The sequence below is a fragment of the Salvelinus fontinalis genome, chromosome 37 (genome assembly GCF_029448725.1).
Source record: "Salvelinus fontinalis isolate EN_2023a chromosome 37, ASM2944872v1, whole genome shotgun sequence".
Classification (NCBI taxonomy): Eukaryota; Metazoa; Chordata; class Actinopteri; order Salmoniformes; family Salmonidae; genus Salvelinus; species Salvelinus fontinalis.
Window position 1 is genome coordinate 22,592,368 of NC_074701.1, and position 21,766 is coordinate 22,614,133.

The following is a 21,766-nucleotide window of genomic DNA, read 5'->3' on the forward strand; positions in this document are numbered from 1 at the left end:
ATGAAACTGTTAACGAGCTCCGGGAACTTAACGACAGAATTGACATGGACTCCAGATGTACAGTAATTGCGAGTTGATAGGGGGACATTACCTCTCGGACAGTTAAGTACAACGTGGACTGGCAACAAAAAGAGGACATTCTCTTGTCATTTCAGTGGCCAGGCAACGTGTGCATATCAAAGGTCCATTTATCAAAGCTACCCTTCAAGCGTGACTTTGCGTCATGTCGTTGAGAGAAGCGCTTTTAGACCTTTTCATGTTGACTCTTCTCGCCCGACAGGCCCTAATTGTGGAGATTTAACTCGCTCAATTAAAAAAATTATCACAAATGACCAAGAGTCAACATAGAGTACATTGCAGTCAATTCTAACGACAGAGAGTGGTGTCTTGTTGGATTAGTATTCTGGACCACCTCCAAAACTAACAATTCAGTCAGAGGATGTGAGCACCCTGTAATGGACATCAATAATCATGTATGCATTGAGTACGTTCAATCATGGAAACACCAGCTACAGAGACACATAATGCTGCAAAACTTGAGAGTATGCTTTATTAAGCTATGCACTGTAGATAGCAATGTATATTTCTCTGTGGCCACAGGCCTATTATCAGTAATACAACAACTGCTTCATAATCCACACATGCTTAATGTATCAATGTTTACCGAATTGTTCTACTTTAGGGAAAGGACATAGTATCCCAAAAACTGGTTTAATCAACGTTGTTTCCACATCATTTCAACCCAAAAAATCGACGTGATGAGGTTGAATCAACGCGGAAAACTGATTGGATTTGCAAAAAGTCATCAGCATAATAGCATTTCGTATTTTTTCCACCCAACCTTTAACCTAAATCGAATGACATGGTGACAGTTTTTGTGGATTTCACGTTGAATTCACATTAGTTGACAACTCAACCAAATGTAAATCAAAACTAGACGTTGAAGTGACATCTGTTCCGAGTGGGTTGTTGTGGTTTGTCCTGTATCTGATCCATGTATTGGTTATCAATTGGTCAGGGATCAATTGGAGGATCAAACTAGGTTAGCAAGGCTAGCAAATCAAAATGGGACAGGTCCAGCTGTCCTCTCGTCAATACTTCACACTTTATTAACTACTGCATAGAGGATCTGTGTTTGTTCTTAAAGGGCTTTTATAAAGGGCCGTATGTGACTTCAATTGGGTAAACCTTATGTGATTGCTTTTTACCATAAAGTTACTATAGGCCGACGCCAGTGCAAAAGAGTAAACTATCAGTAAAAACATTGACTTTGAAACCCTAATTGCATGAGAGCTTTTGGTTTCTAGCTAGACTTGATTTCTATAAGAGCTACCCTCCCAGGACCACTCCCTATGGAGACCCTTAGTAATATGAAGTGCTGGCACTGCTGCTAACACACTCAGCTACTATTTATCCTAATCAGTGACATCCCTATACCCGGGAATTGTGTTCAAATGAACCCCTAGCTCGCCCCAGAAATAGCACATTAACCGGGACCCCATTTGTCATGGGTAAATTGAGGGTCAGTAAACGTCGCCTGTATATTCTATTGGGGATCCGGGACATGCATCATAACGTTAGGAGAGAATGATAGATGAAGGGTAGCTGTCATACATTTGTCAGCGGGAAAGGAACATTATTTGCTAATTTCCCAAGCTGGGAAATGACAGAGTGCTTCGTTTCCAGACCTTTGGTGAGCAGTTTGGTTTCTGTGTTATTAGTACAAGTCAAGTGTTTTTTTTCTCCCTATAAGGCTGACTGTAACGAGTGTCATTTATCTGATCTCACAGAGGGCTGCTATGTAACACACTGGGTCTGGGTGAAGGGTTTTGGATGATGCTGATGATGCCCCATACAGTGAGCATCTCTTGCCAGGTATGAGTTGAGGCTAGACAGCCTTGAAGGCTGATGAATCACAAAGTTTTCTTGTCAAGGTGACAGTATCGACTCCACTGCACCAGAATCTGACAAAATGGCTATACGGCAGTCATTCATCAACATAAGGACAAAGGGGTCATGGGTGATTCACTGAATACTGTTGGAGATCAAGACATGTCAGTCTGGTAGGGGATGGAAAATAAAGGCGTTAATACTGTATGTACCTTCAGAGAGTATTCATACCCCTTGACTTTTTCCACATTTTGTTGTGTTACAGCCCGAACACAAAATGAATAAAAACATATATAATTCTCACCAACTACACATACAGTGGGAAGAATCTGATCTTCGTCTAGGTCCCAACAATAGACAAAGTGCTTACACTAATAACACACAAACAATTATAATTTTTCATATATTTATTGAACACACCGTGTAAACATTCACAGTGCAGGTTGGAAAAGTATGTGAATCCTTGTATTCAATAACAGGTTGACCCTCCTTTGGCAGCAATAACCTCAACCAAACGTTTTCTGTAGTTGCGGATCAGACCCGCACAACGGTCAGGAGGAATTCTGGACCATTCCTCTTTACAAAACAGTTTCACTTCCACAGTATTCTTGGGATGTCTGGTGTGAACTGCTCTCTTGAGGTCATGCCACAGCATCTCAATCGTGTTGAGGTCAGGACTGACTGGGCCACTCCAGAAGGCGTACTTTCTTCTGTTCAAGTCATTCTGTTGTTGATTTACTTCTGTGCTTTGGGTTGTTGTCCTGTTGCATCACCCAACTTCTGTTGAGCTTTAATTGGAGGACAAATAGCCCTACATTCTCCTGCAAAATGTCTTGAGAGACTTTGGAATTAATTTTTCCATCGATGATAGCAAGCTGTCCAGGCCCTGAGGCAACAAAGCAGCCCTAAACTATGATGCTCCCGCCACCATAGTTTACAGTTGGGATGAGGTTTTGATGTTGGTGTGCTGTGCCTTTTTTTCTCCACACACAGTGTTGTATGTTCCTTCCAAACAACACAACTTAAGTTTAATCTGTCCACAGAATATTTTGGAACATCCAGGTGCTTTTTTTAGAGAACTCCAGACGTGCAGCAATGTCTTTTTGGACAGCAGTGGCTTCTTCCATGGTGTCCTCCCATGAACAGCATTCTTGTTTAGTGTTTTACGTATTGTAGACTCGTCAACAGAGATGTTAGCATCTTTAGCTGACAGAGGTTTCTTCTACACCTCATTGAGCATTCTGTGCTGTGCTCTTGCAGTCATCTTTGCAGGATGGCCCCTCCTAGGGTGAGTAGCAACAGTGCTGAAATTTCTACATTTATAGACAATTTGTCTTACCGTGGACTGACTTTTAAAGATACTTTTGTAACCCTTTCCAGCTTTATGCAAGGCAACAATTCTTAGTCTTAGGTCTTCTGAGATCTCTTTTGTTCGAGACATGGTTCACATCAGGCAATGCTTCTTGTGAATAGCAAACTCAAATGTTGTGAGTGTTTTTTATAGGGCAAGACAGCTCTAACCAAAATCTCCAATCTCGTCTCATTGATTCGACTCCAGGTTAGTTGACTCCTGACTCCAATTAGCTTTTGGAGATGTCATTAGCCTTGGGGTTCACATACTTTTTCCAACCTACACTGTGAATGTTTAAATTATGTATTCAATATAGACAAGAAAAATACAATAATTTGTGTGTTATTAGTTTATGCACACTGTGTTTGTTTATTGTTGTGAACAGATGAAGATCAAATCAAATGTTATGTCAAATGTATGCAGAACTCCAGGTAATTCCAAAGGGTTCACATACTTGTTCTTGCCACTGTAATACCCCATCATGACAATGTGAAAACATGTTTTTAGACATTTTTGCTAATTTATTGAAAATGAAATACAGAAATATCTAATTGACATAAATACTCACACTCCTGAGTCAATACTTTGCAGAAGCACATTTGGCAGCAATTACAGCTGTGAGTCTTTCTGGGTACGTCTCTAAGAGCTTTCCACATCTGGATTGTACAACATTTGCCCATTATTCTTAAAAAAATTCTTCAAGCTCTGTTAAATTGGTTGATTGGTTGATCATTGCTAGACAACCATTTTCAGGTCTTTCCATCGATTTCCAAGTAGATCTGTAACTCAGCCACTCAGGAACATTCACTGTTTTCTTGGTGACTAACTCCAGTGTAGGGCCTTGTGCTTTAGGTTATTGTCCTGCTGAAAGGTGAATTCATCTCCCAGTGTCTGGTGGAAAGCAGACTGAAGCAGGTATTCCTCTAGAATTTTGCCTGTGCTTAGCTCCATTCCGTTTATTTTTTTATCCTGAAAAACTCCCCAGTCCTTAATGATTTCAAGCATATCCATAACATGATGCAGCCATCACTATGCTTGAAAATATGGAGAATGGTACTCAGTAATGTGTTGTATTGGATTTGTACCAAACATAACACTTTGTATTCAGGACAAAAAGTTAATTGCTTTGCCACATTTGTTGCAGTATTACTTTAGTGCCTTGTTGCAGGATGCATGTTTTGGAATATTGTTATTCTGTAAAGGCATCTTTCTTTTCACTCTGTCTATTAGGGTTTGTGGAGTATTGTGGAGTATTGTTGAGTATTGTGGAGTACTGTGGAGTAACCACAGTGTTGTTGCTCCATCCTCAGTTTTCTCCTATCACAGCCATTAAACTTTGTAACTGTTATAAAATCACCATTGGCCTCGTGGTGAAATCCCTGAGCAGTTTCCTTCCACTTCGGCAACTGAGTTAGGAAGGATGCCTGTATCTTTGTAGTGACTGGGTGTATTGATACACCATCCAAAGTGTAATTAATAACTTCACCATGCTCAAAGGGATATGGTCTTTGTGGTTGAATCTGTGTTTACCTTACAGATAATTGTATGTGTGGGGTACAAAGATGAGGTAGTCATAAAAAAATGATGTTAAACACTATTATTGCACACAGAGTGAGTCCATGCAATGTATTATGTTACTTGTTAAACCAGTTTTACTCCTGAACTTATTTAGGCTTGCCATAAAAATATGGTTGAATACTTATTGACTCAAGACCTTTCAGCTTTTCATGTTTTATTAATTTGTAAAAATGTCTAAAAACATAATTCCACTTTGACATTATGGGGTATTGTGTGTAGGCCACTGACCAAAAAAATCTAAATGTAATCCATGTTAACTCCAGGCTGTAACACAACAATATGTGGAAAAAGTCAAGGGGTGTGAGTACTTTCTGAAGGCACTGTATATTGTTAAAAGTAACGCTATCCTACACCGCAAAGCTCACAATTACAAACATTTATGTTGAGTGTTGATATTTACTGTAATGCTTGTCAATCAATCAATCAATCAATCAAATGTATTTATAAAGCCCTTTTCACATCAGCCAATGTCACAAAGTGTTGTACAGAACCCCAGCCTAAAACCCCAAACAGCAAGCAATGCAGATCAAGATGCTATGCATTGTACATGTAATGCAATGAATATTGATGTGTACCTTGACTGACCTCTTTATCCTCACTCAGTTGGACAGAGATCCAAAGTGATATAGTCTTCAAATCTAAAATTAAGCCCTTTGCCGCACTCCAAGCAGAAATGGTTGGCTCTTGACAAAAAAACTGCTGTTCAGTAAACATCGACTCCTTTATCAAAGCACATCAGTCTGGGCCTTGTGCTGTTCAGTCTGTGTATCGGGTCTAACCTTACAGCTCCCCTCCGCCCTTCAGCCCAGACTCTCTTTGAAGTCCCGGATTTGGAGCAGATCAGATACAGAGCCTCCTCACGGTTTCCTCCCCTGCAGGGCAGGGTTTGGTAGCAGCTAGTCAGGGATGGGGTGTGGCCTAGACACACTGTAAGATACACTGTAATCAAAGGCATTCACAGAGGAATGTAAACAATGTCAACATATCTGTATAAGAGGGGTTTCCAATGGCATCTCTTATAACCTAAGAGTGTAGTGTAGTAATATGAGCAATGTATAGATAGCTGATGTTGCCATCACTGTTACTCAGTTCCCCTGTCTGTCTCATTACAAGCCTGGTATTTAGCTGTAGCTCCTCATGAGTGACTGAGACACTCGTCACCTAGTTACACAATCTCAGCCAGAGAGCCTTTGTGAACGTGTGCAATGTTTCATGAGAGGAAGGTCCTTTCGTCCAATTAGAGGGCTGACTTGACACACACTTTCCCACTCCTTCGTTTTCAAGCAGTTTGTCAGGTAGACTTTGAGGAGCACACTGTGACATTATTTCACACAGTGGAATCGTTAACAGTCCTGGGAAATCCTGCGCTGGAAAATGTATCGAAATAAGTGGCGGCAGATGAGCATGTCTTTTACCGCATTGCATCCCTCTGTAGAATGTATTGCAAGGAGTGGCTTTACACTTTAAAGGATAGTATCGGTACAGGGGTGTTTCTCTATAAGGATGATAGGCCTATTCATTGATTTGGATTTAATTGGCACCTCTATAAATTGTACTGCATTGTTAGATACAGGGGTGGCAGGTAGACTAGCGATCAGAGAGGCGAGCCAGCAACTGGAGGGTTACCAGTTCCAATCCTGGGTCTGACGGGAAAAATCTGGTGGGAAGTGAGCTGGTATCAAATCCTAGATGCCATTGCGTGCCCTTGAGCAAGGCACTTACTTACTCCACAGAACAACTACTCCACGGGTGCCCAGTGTGACAACCCTCTGCTCCAGCCTGTATATGTAGAGGGGGTTGGAATAAAAGCAGAAGTCAAATACCAGTTGGACCTTGTGTACAATTGATTAATAAAGTGATCTTAATCTTAGATGATGTCTGTTTGGTAACTGTTCTCCATTTTGATATTCCTCACTAAGTATTGCTGCACAGTATTAGTCCTGTGCAGCAAGATAGATGAGGTTTCTCTCCTCCCTCCCCTCTTCACTATGTTCCACACCCAACGGGCTTTAAAAGAACTCCATCCCCATCCCCCTATTCCCCATCCCCATCCCCATCCACACACACCCACCGCCACCACTGCCTTTGATTGAAATTCATCTCAAGTTTATTGAGAAATGAATGAGAGATGCTGCACGGTATTGACTTTGAGAGGAAAACACAACTCATCTTGAATGAGGGGGAAAACGCAGCGGTAATTTAGCCGTCATCGATTTGGCCCCGTCCATGTATTGATCTTCATTTTACAATATTAATTTGCGGCTGCAATCAGCTGTGAAGGGAGGCCATTTGATTTCTGTTGGACGGGAATGTGTTAAAGTCCCCCTCTATGTCCTTTGAGGAGGGTACCAGTCACTTTAGATGTCATCGAAGGGGAGCGAACAGGTGTCTCCACTAATTTCCAATACAGAGATTAAGGGTATTTTGAGAGTATGGAATTGTGAACTGATACAGTACATCCCTTCCATTTAACCTGTGTTAATTACATTTGATCTGTTGCAGACGCAATATCTGGTGGAATTGTAACTGTCGTTTTATCTCGCTGTATGTATCAGCTCAAAGTTCATGAAATTTCAATGAACATTGATTTCTCTCTATTGATTCATCTTACCGGCAGATCTTTGAAATGTTAATTTCCTGCTCAACCTGCGACTCCTGGAGATGGAATAACTCCCTGTTAGCTTGGCTTGGATGGAGAGCATAATGGTCAGTGTTAAATGCACTGGTTTGGTTTGCTTAAGTTAAGTTAAGATTGGTTGGTTTGGTTTGAAGTTGGGTTCTGGCTGTATGCTACTTTTAGATCTCTCTCCACAGTGGAAATCTACAGTATATTGCTGAACAGCAAGACCTCTAAATGTCTCATGTTATCCCTGCAGCTGTATCACCTGTTTAAGTTCACCTATTTACCTTCAATAACACTGGCCATTATGCTCTCCATCCAATAACACTGGCCTTGATATTGGCCTTTTTCATCCCTGTTTGATCCTATTCATGTCAGTAAAATATGTGGTGAATCCCAACATTTCCTGTTGTGATTGTGATACTATCTGTGACCCATATCTGTGTTGCAGCTTTAAGATGATCTCAGGTGCCCATGAGGCTTCAGGTGGAAACTATCACAAGTTACAAACTCACTAAAACTTTGTTCACCTTGTTCTGTTTATCTGCTCCCTCTACACCTCAGTAGAATCTGTGGTAGAGGGAAAGGAAATTAAGACGTGTAGGACGAGTGGAGATAGGCTCCAAGCAGTTAAGGATAATTAGTAATAGCTGGCAAATGGCAACAAGACTAGTATTTATCTCCAGGAAATATAGAGTTGTCGTAATAACCAATAATGGCTGGCAAGAATGCTAGCGCTCTTTGCAAACTTCCATTCCAAGACCACAGACTTAACAATGAACCATTTCCCTTAAATGTACTGCTTTGCCCAAACATTTTCCCCTGTTACTGACTGTTACTGCAAGCCAATACAGTACATGACTTCAGTACACTGCCACATACTGAGAGCATGCAGGCGTATTGCCATATAAGCATTTTCATCTGCCAACGGCAGCCATGTTACATTGCTCCTCTAGAGCGGTTACTCATGTCCTATTTCTAGAGTACATGGAGAAGGAGCAGTAGACCGTGCTCAGATGCATGTTTGGCCATCCACTCTGCATTTTAAGCAAAGACACTGGGCTCGGAGCCTTCTGGAGTGAATGTGTTAGGAGCATGAACGGATGACAGAGTAGATTAAGGGCATTAGATCAAAATAAGATCGGGAAGTACACATGCCAGGGAGAGGAATTCCATTGAAATCCTGCCATAGATTGTGGATGTGTGTGTGTGTGTGTGTGTAGTGCTTGAAATTAGATTTGATATGGTCACAGCTGCACACCAACTCATGCATTCAATTTTTTCATTCTGAAACATGACCATTCACTAACTAGAGTGAAGAAATTACTGAAATATTCATCAAGTTTCCACTCAGCTTTTGCATCCAAAGAATGAACTCTGCTGGGCATTTCTTTTTTTTAATCCTGTGCATCCTATTCAAAAGTGACAGTAATTTTGCTTCTTCAGCTGTAAACTATACATCAAATAAAACACTATAATGATTGGCATGACTTTATTGTTAAGTGCTAAACATTTTATAATGAACACAAAACAATTATAGCTTCTCATAAGTGATGAGGAAAATATGAAGTAGAGCTGAACAAGGTGTTTCAAGCTGAATTGCTAGTTCAGAAGACGAGAACATTTTATCAGTCTATTTCATTCACTCTTCTTTTTCACACACTTTCTTTATTCTCGCTCTTTATAACTGGCAAAGTATTGAAATGCAGCCCTTGCCTTACCTCGCTGTGTCTCTTTCTCTCTAATTATCCGTGAGGTCAGTAGGCAAAATGGGGAAGAAGCCAGGAGATCAATACAAATTATCCCTGAGCAAACCAGTGCTGACAGTTTGAATTGCAGCATATGTTTACCCAAAATCAGGCAATTTATCTTAATATCAGCCGAGTAATGCAGCAGGGGTGAGAGGTCAGACAATCTCTCCACCTCATAATTACCCGCCTCTAAAACAGGAAAGTGGTATTGATTGGCCGCGGGCCGGGAAGCGGTCGTGACTGGAACGTGCCAGCCCCCCCCCACCCCACCCCACTCTCCAGCCAGACTTCCACCCAGAGCAGGATTTATGGGATGTGTGTGGAGGGTTTCATGTTTCCTCACCGTGGCTGAGAACCCTCGCAGGGGGGCCAGCTCCCCTCCCTAGTCTACTCCAGCTCTCCTCTCCTCCTTAGCTTACCTCTCACAACACTGCACTGGGCTGGTAGAATGATGGAGATGAAGCTCTTGCTGGCATGCATGCTGGCGGTCCAAGGGCATCCTAGAGTTCAGAGCTACAATATACTAAAGGGTTAGAAGAAGAAGGTGGTGGGAAGTAGGTAAGTTGGGGGTGTTTGAGAGAGTATAGTGGTGTATGTATAGTAAAACGGACCTCAAGTTTGATTGTTAAGAAATCAACCTAAATTATATGGACTTTATTCAGCTCAAATATGATACATACTATAATACAATGTAATCATATATTTAATGTACAGAATGAATACAAGTATATGTCGTCATCAGTCCTTATAGGATTATTGACAGTTTTTGTCTCTGTGTGTACACGGTCGACTACAGAACTGTCAACTCATCAACTGACAGCACCGTTTAGCTCTAATGCAAGTCTCCATCAGCTGTCAACGTCATTTGCATGAAATCGATAGCAGATGGAGGTCTGTGTCACCAATTTCATTACGCAGGGCTGTTACAAAGATCATCTCCATGATAGATGAGATTGCGACACGTCGACATGCGCTGCTCATGGCCCAGAGTTGCACCCCAATCACAGAACCTTGAGACATGCTGTAATCCATATCTTAAAGAGCAAGAGAGAAGAGACATCTTGTTTACTATCTGTGGTATGTGATGCTCATGTTCTAGGCCCCCTTTCCCCCTAGACGCCATAGTAGTTAAAGTAATTTAGTGTTTTCAAACAGATATGATAGAGAATTAAACGTCAACTATGTTTAAATGTGTATGACATATCAAGATGCTCAAAAAGGTTTTTCAAACTACATCAGGCTGCATTACTTCAGGATTACTATAATTGTAAATACTTCCAAAATACGCATACTTCTCCTTTATTACCCTGGTCTTGTGGTGTAGCTAGCTACTGTATCTGTACCCAGCATGCCGGGCTGCAGTTTTGAGTGTAGTGTGTTGTGCAGTGTAGGCCCCAGCTGAGGCAGAGGGCAGGAGAGCATGATGCATCACCCAGCGAGAGCCTACTGACAGCCGGGGATGATTGATGGCCTGATTATGGAGTGTTTTTTACAGATACACAATTTACATCACACTGGGCAGCGGGGTCTGGCAGGGCTACAACACACACACACACACACACACACACACACACACACACACACACACACACACACACACACACACACACACACACACACACACACACACACACACACACACACACACACACACACACACACACACACACACACACACACACACACACACACATGCATGCGCCTTGCGGTGTGTACAGAAATAACAAAAGAAAGAGGGCAAAATCCCAGCTAGGGCCTTGTCATGTGAGATCAATACCACGGATCAATCCTTTATCATGGAGAAAATGGCGTTCCCTCACGTTCTGAAGCAGACCTTTGTCGTTCCGGGATGCATGATGAGATGTCAAATCAGATTTCCAGGAATGTATGTTGTGACGGGCGGTGTGTGGTGCGTTTGGTTGTTGGGAGTTCACTTTATGTGGTGAACAGCCCTGTACCTGTCTAGCAACAATTTGGTAGGTTGTGTGTGCGTGTGTGTGGCTCCCTGGTCTGTGTGTCAGTGGCCCTGGCTGTACGTTTGCCGTTTGCGTTTATGTCCTCTTGTGTTCAGCAGGTTCTGCGAGCCTTATTCCGTTAATGCTGAAATTACATGCTGAGTAATGAGTGATGGGCCAAATTAGAGGCTGAACAATGAATAGAGGCAGGCAGCTCTTATTAGTCTCCACAGAAAGCCATTGATTTATGATGTACCGCCGCACTCGTCTGAGTTACTCTGCCGAAAATTATATCTACATTGAGAAGTGATGTTCTCTATTAAGTCGTTCCTTCCCCCGTTACCCCTCCTCCCCCTTCCCTCTCTCCCTCCTCTCTCCTTCCTCCCTCCTGGCCTACGGGTGTACATGATTGTTTAGAATCAGCGAGCGCTGTAAGGAAGCCTTAAATTACCCATTATGACTGTCAGACATAAAACGCCTTAGTCTTACCAAAGTCTGGCTTATGATTCATTTACTTTGTGCCTCTGATTCATAGCCCAATACGGCTCGCTGCTCCAGATGACTATTTGAGGGGTGGGTGAGATTGATCGCTCTGTGTGATCTGCTGTAGTATTTCAGTAGAGCAGCGGGGTGGTACAGTAGGTGCAGCGTTGGAGTGACAGCAACTCACGCTAGATCAATTTGTGGACAAGCCTTTCACAGATTATTAAAGCTTGGTTTGATTAACACACCCCACTATGTCGTTTGCACTCAATATTCCCTAGAAGATAAAAAGAAGAGCGCCCTGTGAGAGATATGAGACCTGCTCTAGACTGATGTACTGCATCATGTCATCATGGCTATTTTGCTAAATTAAAATGTAACTGGATGCAGGGGATTTGTGACACTTGTGACAGAGTATTCCTACTAGTTGCTGTGCATTGCAGACATTGGTTTATAGAGTAGTTATTTACTTCACTACACATTGTCTAACTATTGGATTTTTTCTTTTTTAGCCCTCAATGAGCCAACCATCGACTATGGATTCCAGAGGCTGCAGAAGGTCATCCCCAGGCACCCGGGTGACCCTGAGAGGTTACCAAAGGTCAGTGTTACATCTCATCTTCACAAAAACAGACAAAACAACACCACAGACACAACAAACCACACCATACACACACCAAAGCTGCTAACCCAACAACATCATCAAAGACCAAGAAACAAAACAACATCAAAAGAAGTTCAAACCTTTTAACCAAATAGAAATACAATAGACAAACACTCTGGTGCCTCCATCTAGCATTGATTTGGGATTGTATTGGTTTAGTGAGAAGCGAGAGAGGGAGGCATGCGTGTGGTAAAATAGCTCAATCAGACATCTTTCCTCTCCAGTAGTCTGTGGAGATGATAATCTCCTGGTCGTCTGGGCCGTCATTACCCCACTCATGTTTCCCTTTCATTCTACACAGCTCCATTTGGTTTAATCTGTTGTTTACATGACTACGCTCGTAAACCCCCCCCCTGTCTTAGTGTGGCTAATAAGGCCAGGGACACATTATAATGCGTTAGGTCTCACTGCTTTCTTTAGAACTCAGTAAAGGTGTTGAAAGACTCTTTATTTCCAAATGCTCGTGACACTTTTTGGCATATTTCAACATGAAAACGAAAATACATATTTCAGCCATTCTTTGATTCCTTAGTATTTCGATTTACTCTGATAAAATCTATTACTGGGCTCATCTGATTGCGACCCTGCTAATTCCCAATGGGTATAACTGGCATTCCAGTTGCGCCAAGTGTAATATTATGACTGATTAGTTTGCACAGACTCCCTTGGCATGTAGTAAAGTGGTGACCACCTCAGAGTTTTAATATTACCATAAAGCCTTTTAAGACCTTATCTATTAAAGCCCAGCATGCAACACTGCAATATCATTAACGTCCAACGGACAATTTAATAAAGACCAGGCTGTGGGGTGTAGTATGGACACTGGGCTAAGTCAATGGGAAGATATACGACATCGCAGCCAGCATTCTCTGGTGCACAATATGAAGTGTTTCAATTAGACTTTGGTCCCCGTGGAAAAACAACACCTGGACATGAAATGTAACTCTAATTTCAACAGAACATTTGTAAGACCAAAGGAAAGGTTCACTTAGTTTTTATGGCTGTGAGTTTCTCTCCAAGTCTCCCTGCCCTGGGTATCTGTCTGCACACTCAATAAAGTCAGTACATTTCTGTCAAATCTACAATTTAAATATAACAAGGAATACAGTGATGCATACTTGTTTTACAGCATCCATTTTTTGTTCTTGGAGAACAAAGTGCCTTTTAGTGATAAAACAATCTTTCACTCAGAATCTGAGATGAGTTTCCTCAGTGTGCTTACTTACTTAATATAGCAGGGTCTCCCCCCAGCCCTCACATGGCCCAAGCTCAGAGTGAAATGAAACCCTGCACTTCTAATAAACAATATACATATTTGATTTGCTCTCTAATGGACCCAAATATGGGGTTCAGGGGGCCAAGTAAATGATCCTACAGAGTGATTCATCATTGTTAAGCTTGCCATCTGAGGGTCGCCTCTCGGGTTCAACAGCAAATTCTCAATATAAGAGCCTCAGGCTAGCTAGCATGTACATTGTGAACGAGAAGAGATACGGCGTGAAGAGAACAGCCATTATGGGCTGCAGGTGAAGCGAAGAGACTCTATAAAAAGGAGATAAAGCTGGAGGAGGTGAAGTATGCATTAGCAGAAAGGCAAATCGACACCGGCCCCCCTCCCTCAATGACTTCACCCTCCAGTTGATAATATTATGGCGCTATTGATTTCCACCAGCCTTTTCCCCAGGACCAGTAAGACACGTGGTAATTGTGAGGAGACAGAAAGCCAATATGGGAGTGCTCATGGATTGCAGGGGATGCACGCTAATATTGTTGCTACACCGAGAAAAAAGGGGGGAAGTGTGCTCTGATTGAAGTTTACCTTGTAATTTTAAGACAACATTGCAGATGACAGACTGACCCTAAGGGACAAGCAGCGATATAAAAATCCAATGCAGAGTCCAGAGTGAATATGAAAGTAACAAGTGTGAACAGTCAAGTGATGCGAAAGGAGATTAGTTTGTGGGCATGGCGTTAAGTGAACAGAGACTTAGGAATTCACCCTCCTTTTTAAGATCTTGTTATAAAACAATTTTAGATTCCTCCCATAAAAAAATACAATTTATAATACCATTTTGTGCCCTGTGGCAGTAATGGACAAATAGACTGGATATCACATTATAACACACTCAATTTCTCCTTTCTTCTGTAACAAATTAGATTCATTACAAAATTAAAAGCAGAAACCCAATATTGTTTTATTATTACATTGATTGCATTCGCTTTTCTCTTTTTCCCCCAAAATGAACACAAACCTATTCTTTTCCAATTCTTTGTGAAATCCACAAGGAGAAAATAAATATTACAAATGTGTTCATGTCAAGCAATTATCCATGTATTTAAATGAATGTCTATTCTTGTGCTCTTTGAAGTACCTACATCTAATGGCCCTATCCTTCTGAATGTATTCATTACCTCAGGCTAGAGCTAACACAGTAATTGCCTTACAGTTTTATAATGGCATTACCACTCCAAGCTACATAACCTGGGCCCCCTTTTATTAACTGTGATAACATAAATACACAATCCTAGCTAATCTACCATGTGGAGAATCACATTTAGACAGGTTTTAGGCTACCGTGTAAAACATGCAATACCTCAACATTTCTCAAGCCTTTTGTCAGGTAACAACAGAGTTCATTTGGTGGTTTTAATGGCGTCTAGATCTTGGCTGATCTGTGATCAGTTGTTGAGCATGTGTAAAACGTGTAGAACAAGGAATACCAGAAAAGCTGTCATGCCTTTGTCACAAAACAAGAGATCATCTACGGCTTTAATTGTTTTCAATTTAACATGGTGTTCTGATATGTCTGTCTCCATGACAAGAAAGCCAATTACATTTTATGCTGAAGCAGTATCCAGATTTACATGGAAATGCCCTCAGAACGCCATTCGGTGCTAATCGTATTCACAGCGTGAGCCGATACGCGTGAAAGTGTCTCGTCGGAAACAAAACAAACTCCTTGGTTGATTGGGTATCACACTTCCCATCATCCTCGGATATGACTAGGCTACCACTTAAGCATAGCCCTGCGAGTGAGCTTGGTTAGTTAAGACGCCACGCGGTAAACGACAGATTAAGGATGAGAGGCAATATCGTTTTCTCTCTTTTTTCCAAGCTGTCCTTATGTTGCTGCTGCAAAGTACCATATGGACAAGGATGGAGAGGAGGTTTTCAGAGAATGAAACATGGCTTGCGAACGTGACAGTCTTAATTGCTTTAATTGTTGTTTGAAATTGAGAGGCATGTAGAAGATCTTCAAATATGATAGAATAGATTATTGGTAATTATTAACTGCAGGAAAATGGAAAGAAAAAACACTTTGTCTCACTCATCGAGCAAGAGAGGAATCTGTTCTGCCTGATGAGAACACAGCAAGACAGCTGGTCCTCTCATTTAGTGAACCTGTTTCATGACAACCATAATTCTTTATTTGTATGCAAACTAGATGCATGCAACATCAAGCATAGACACCAATTTCAGAGGTAAATGCTCATTTTAAGAGCCACCCATCCGGTAACTTGGTGGATTAAGCTCTATGTTTCCATAAGAGCATGGCACATGCTAGAAGTGGCTTCTACATCGTTTCATCTTGATAAATCAAGGATTTTAGGAAGATATGGCTCTTCAGGATGAAAGGAGGCCCATACACACTCCATACACGCTCCATACGCGCTGCCTTGGAAACGCAGGCCAAGTCTTGGAGGCCGCTGTTTGAAGGCGCGATGGCTGTGTTTACATTCATTTACGGCAGCTGCCGTCTTAATCCCAGATTGCTATTGCCAAGTGATGGAACACTTCACACAAATGACTGAGGCCCGCGAAGCAAAACACGCAATGTGGGAAGAAAACAAGCGCCATCTGAGATGTTTCTTGTGACAGATTTGCATCGCTTTTAACCGGGGTTCTGACGGAAAGTCAACATACTGCTGCAATACAGCAGGTGACAGTAAAGAAGCATTCAAATAAAACACCACGGCAATAGCTCAAGCGTGTCTTTGTGAGAATAAATGCTCCTAAGTGGAGGAGATGCTTTTCCTAACATATTGCTTGGAGCATCACACTAAACAAAGCAGTGCCGTGCTCCATGAATGATTTCATTAAGTGCTCAATTCAAAGAGCAGATAAAAGCACACTAACACGCTCTATTCTGAAGTAGAGCAGGGAACAGGATCCAGGGCCAACTCCTTCTCAGTGTTAAGAACCAAAGCAACATGGCTAATCCTTATTGGTGAAGCAGGGACAAGCATGCAGACATGGATAAGAATACATCCCATGCATCCATGTCCCCGAGGCACAAGCACCCAGACTCTCGCTGGAAGGGAAGTCATTTATGAAGTCCTTTACAACAGCCAGTGAAAGAGGTTAATTGAAAAATGTCCTAATGTCATTATGAAAGAGCTAGATTAACCCAAGCTAATTCACTTTATTGTTCTGAAGAAAGGAGACTCCAGTGCTGAACTCTTGTGCAAACGCGAGCCCAGAATTAGAGGGTGATGTGTTGTTTTTAAGGCCTACGCTGGTTTAATTAAGAGATGGGACATTATTCATTGTTCCCAGTGGTTCTAGGAAGAGTTGGTGGCCTAATGCAGTGTTGGTGCCTCTCAATACAGGGTCATTTTTATTTACCCACCTAACAAATACCTCTTATTGCATGTGTAAAAATAATGACTCTTATTGTTACATTCCATGTCATGGTGTTTGTTGAACAGTGTCATTGAACATAGTCTGTCATCAGCATTTCAATAATGTCTGTCTTTCCTATTTTTTTAATCAGGAGGTATTGCTGAAGAGAGCAGCTGACCTTGTTGAAGCATTGTATGGGATGCCCCACAATAACCAGGTATGCAGACTGACAGACACACACACGTCTTACAGACAAACGAAGCTACCATAATGGATGACTGAGGGAGAGCAGCTCTTAACTTCTCCCTCCATGTTTCACAGGAGATCATTCTGAAGAGGGCAGCGGACATAGCGGAGGCCCTGTACAGCGTTCCCCGTAACCACAACCAGATCCCCTCCCTCGCCAACACAGCCTCCCACGGCATGATGGGAGTCAACTCCTTCAGCAGCCAGCTAGCCGTCAACGTGTCCGAGTCCCAGGGAAACGACCAGGGTAAGTGGAACTTATGCTTAGTGGTCAAGAATCATTCACAGTCAGCTAAGTAAGTCATGAATTAAAGAATAAATTAATCCTATAGACCTCGAACCACCCCATCCTCCTCTTCCTCTTCGTCGGTAGGCTACAGCCGGAACACTAGCAGTGTGTCTCCACGAGGGTACATCACCAGCAGCACCCCACAGCAGTCCAGCTACAACACCGTCAGTAACAGTATGAATGGCTACGGGAACTCTGGCATGTCCAACCTGGGAGTTTCCAGCTCCCCTGGGTTCCTCAACGGATCCTCTGCCAACTCTCCATATGGAAGTGAGTAGAGCTGCCATCTCAGACTTGTTCAGGAGGGAGCAAAGTTACACAATGTTCAGATGTAAATGTATTGTGTAGGGCAGTAATACTTGTCTGTCAGGTAGCGAATCAGAATCATGTTAGACTCAATTCTTTACATTTCTATAGGCAATGTTCTGAACGTTTCACCTCACTGAATACAGCCCAGTTTAGTCCGATAGCATGTTCTTACCCCCCCCCACCCCACCCCACACCCTGCCCCCATATCTTGTGTGCAGTTAAACAAAAGAGCGCCTTCGCCCCTGTGGTCCGACCCCAGGCCTCCCCACCCCCTTCCTGCACCAGCGCAAATGGCAACGGACTGCAAGGTGAGCCCCCCTCACCCCCTCATCCCTTCCCTTCGGACTACTGGGCAGATACCGCGGCTCATGCCTCTGTCCGGTTTGGTGAGGGACTAATCATTACAAATATGCATTTTAACAGGCTGCAATTTATTATTTACACCTTTGAGGTTACATTCAAATACACAAGCAAGCATGAGGGCACAAACATGTACACACACACATGTACACACACACACACACGCACATAAGCAGACATGCAAACACACCACACACACAACCTATCCAGTATAGCAAATGATATATTCCAAGATCTAAGGACAACACCTTCCCAGAATCGTTTTAGTAATTATGTTTATTAGGTTTTGTGTGTGTCATGACCAACATGATTGCTTTGAAAACAAGCTTAGCCGTAGTGTGCGCCCCAAGATTAATAACATTGAGCTTAATGAAGTGGGAAATTAAAGTTCATCTTGCTACACGATCATACTTATTAATACATGTTGTGCAGAAATTAATGAGCAATGCCTTGCCATCATCTGTGCTGGCAAACTTAAAAGCATTCCAACCATGACACTACAAATACTCAATGATTTTTCATCCTGGCACTTTACTAGCCACCTAATTGTTCAAAATGTGTGAAATACTGAGTATATTAACTCTCTGTATAAGCTAGAGTTGCTAATGATATCCTAGCAGATGGTCTGGGTAAAATAATGGAAACTACCTTTGATCTCTGTCTAAGCTTGTGGATAATGATTTTGAAATAAGAGTAGTGTAGTGACTGTGGAAATAAGAGTGTAATGCAGTGGCTCCATCTTCAGTATGGAGAATGGTTGAGTCTGAGGGGAGTCTGATCAGTCTGAAGGGAGTCAGCTGAGTCTGAGGGGAGTCAGCTGAGTCTGAGGGGAGTCAGCTGAGTCTGATGAGTCTGAGGGGAGTCAGCTGAGTCTGAGGGGAGTCAGCTGAGTCTGATGAGTCTGAGGGGAGTCAGCTGAGTCTGAGGGAGTCAGCTGAGGCTGAGGGGAGTCAGCTGAATTTGAGGGGAGTCAGCTGAGTCTGATCAGCCTGAGGGGAGTCAGTTGAGTCCTTAAGTGACGAAGGTGGGGGTTGTAGCACAGCATTGTGGGTAGTGGCCGTGTTGTTGTTCCATGTTCGGCAGGGCCGTCTCTCCTAGGAGTCTGGTTCACTGTTTGCCATTACCTCAACACCAGGAGGAATATCACACGTAGCCCCGCTGGCCTGCTGGGGCCTGAAATGTCAGAGCAAGAGGGAGGCTTTTAAAACTATCCTGTTAGAGAGGTTTGCACTCAGACATGCACAGACACACCACACATACACACGCACGCACATCACACAGGCGCACATGCACACATACACACAGTCTCACATACAACATCATAACTTAACATCTGTTTTCAAGTTACAAGATGTAAATAGCTAAATGTTTTGCTTATCCAATTGAATACATTGGAAAGGGTGAATTTGCTAAATACAATTTCTCTCTCTCTCTTTTCCAGCTATGTCCGGTCTGGTTGTACCTCCAATGTAAATGCACTTTCATCGTCTCAAGCACCAATCTTCTCACCACGATACAGGACACCCCTTTATCACACAGCAAAGACACTGGCGTAATCTAAAATACTGAGGATATAGTCAACATCTTATTCTGTTTTTAATGAAGATAAAAACATGATTTTCTTTTAAAAGACTATTTCAAGAGTTAAGATTTGGACATTTGGACAAAGCATTTCATTAGGAACTCAACAATTGTAGCTTTTTTTGCTCATTTTTTTCTCCATTTGATCAACCTGGAAGAAGACAAAGGACGATGGAGTGTACGTTTTGCATACCTATCGGGTTGAACTTGGGCTTTGTCCAGTGAACCATATACTGGAAGAAACTCTGTGGACTCATCATTTGGTTTTAATGTAAACACTGATGTACATTTACCTATGAACTTGTTTGCCTCAGAAAATGTTTTTTGTTTTAACTCTCTTTCAATAGATTCACAATTGTGTGTCTTTATAATGTGACTTTTTTGTATTTTTATGTGTGAGAAAATACAGTGGGGCCAAGAAGGTTTAAGATTTTCAACTGGAAAATATATGAGATATATAATGTAGAAATCAATCATAAAATACAGCAAATGCAAGTAAATGGGTGCGGCTGGGTGGGTGGGTAAGATTGTGTCATGTTTCATTCATACATCTTAAATTAAATTAGTAATTTATTGTAGCTAGAAATTCATCTTCGAAAGTGAAAATTATCTTGGATTCAACAAGTACACTGGCGTACGTAGAACGCCTGGCTAGAGCTTCCTTTTAAGCAAGTGTGTTTTGCCACGTTTATTTTGACTTTTTTGCTAGCACTGTATATTAATGCATTCCTAGGCTACTGTGAAGTCTGTTTCTTGTTGAAGAGGGCCATCCTCTTCCTTCTAGCTCCAAATCCCCTTATGTGTTTTATATGTGGTTATAAACTTGTAGACTATTGTGATATTGCCAAAATTGTGCTAAATATTTATGCATCTGTCTTTTTTCCATGTTATTTTAGATCAACAACATTTAAAGCAAAATTAAACTCCATCTAAAATGGAAAGTAGTTCATCGTCATATTTCCGTTCCAATACACACTTGCGCTCACTTGAGGGAAATTTTGTAACATATCAACTATAAATATTGTATTTATCTCTGATATTTTGTATATTGCTTTTCATTATGTATGTATTAATTGTCATGCCCTTAATAGTGATGCAGCACAGAATTTCAGCCAAGAACTGTTGCCTTCATGTTTTTTTTGTATTTGATAAAATGCAATGTCCATATATTTCACATGTATCTTCAAAGTTTTGTTACTCTGTCAAGACTCTCTGTCCATTTTTTAAAAGGGAAGTCAAACTTCATTGTTTATTTTTATATTGATTTTAAATTATCTATACAGACCATTTTTGGAGAAAACTTTGTTGGTTGTATTGTCAAATAAATAGTTTGTGACCCATATGATAGTTGTTAAGATACAATAGAAACAATGTGCATGAGGGACAACCTTGGAGGAAGGGACTCCATTTGTGGTAGTATTTTCTTTCTGTTTTGTAGAATGTATACAAGTCACTTTTACTCACCACTTATGACTCTGCCACATAGCTTAAATGTGTTTACAGGGAACAAAAATTCAAAATGTCAAAATTTGGAATGGAAACAGAAATGAACAAGTCATGTTTTATTAAAATTTTCAGTAAAAAAAAAAACAAAAAAAACTTGCAACTGCCTGTGGATTTCTTCAGTTGTTATCTTTACCTGAAATACGACAGCAAAAGACAATGATAAAATACACAGAACACTTTTGTACATGAAACCTTGGATTGCCCCTGTAAGAACCAGGGATGTCCACTCTCTCCATGGTAGTTTCTAGCCTTTTCGATTCAGAAACAGGTTGCAACAGGAAGCTGGGCCAATAGAACAGAACTGCACACAGATTTATTTTGACAATTTTTGGGGAAGATTAGAAATACGTTTTAAAAGAAACGTAAAACGTATTTCCAATCTTCCCTAAATAGTCAACAACAAATCTGTGTGCAGTTCTGTTTTACTCTATTGACACAGCAATTTGACTTTGAGGCACATTCATATTGATCTTTATATCGGCATCGCTCTCTACTGCAATGCTTTAAAATAGCCTGTTAAATGCATTGTAGCCTTTCATAAATGGCGTGAGCTTTTTAT

At 41.5% G+C, this 21,766-nt stretch overlaps 1 protein-coding gene across 4 annotated transcripts in view; it reads left to right on the forward strand.

The window, feature by feature from the left end:
- LOC129836374 (transcription factor COE3-like) overlaps positions 1 to 21,307 on the forward strand; it is a 72,450-nt gene extending 51,143 nt beyond the window's left edge. For 2 of the 4 annotated variants that reach the window (XM_055902440.1, XM_055902441.1), the window contains exons 11-16: positions 12,141 to 12,229; positions 17,068 to 17,133; positions 17,238 to 17,409; positions 17,536 to 17,721; positions 17,979 to 18,146; positions 19,562 to 21,307. In XM_055902440.1, the coding sequence (XP_055758415.1) occupies positions 12,141 to 12,229; positions 17,068 to 17,133; positions 17,238 to 17,409; positions 17,536 to 17,721; positions 17,979 to 18,146; positions 19,562 to 19,593 (713 nt within the window). In that variant the 3' untranslated portion in view covers positions 19,594 to 21,307. The remainder of the gene's footprint in view (positions 1 to 12,140; positions 12,230 to 17,067; positions 17,134 to 17,237; positions 17,410 to 17,535; positions 17,722 to 17,978; positions 18,147 to 19,561) is intronic. The other 2 variants (XM_055902442.1, XM_055902443.1) reach the window with 1 other exon arrangement.
- Positions 21,308 to 21,766: the final 459 nt, after the last annotated feature.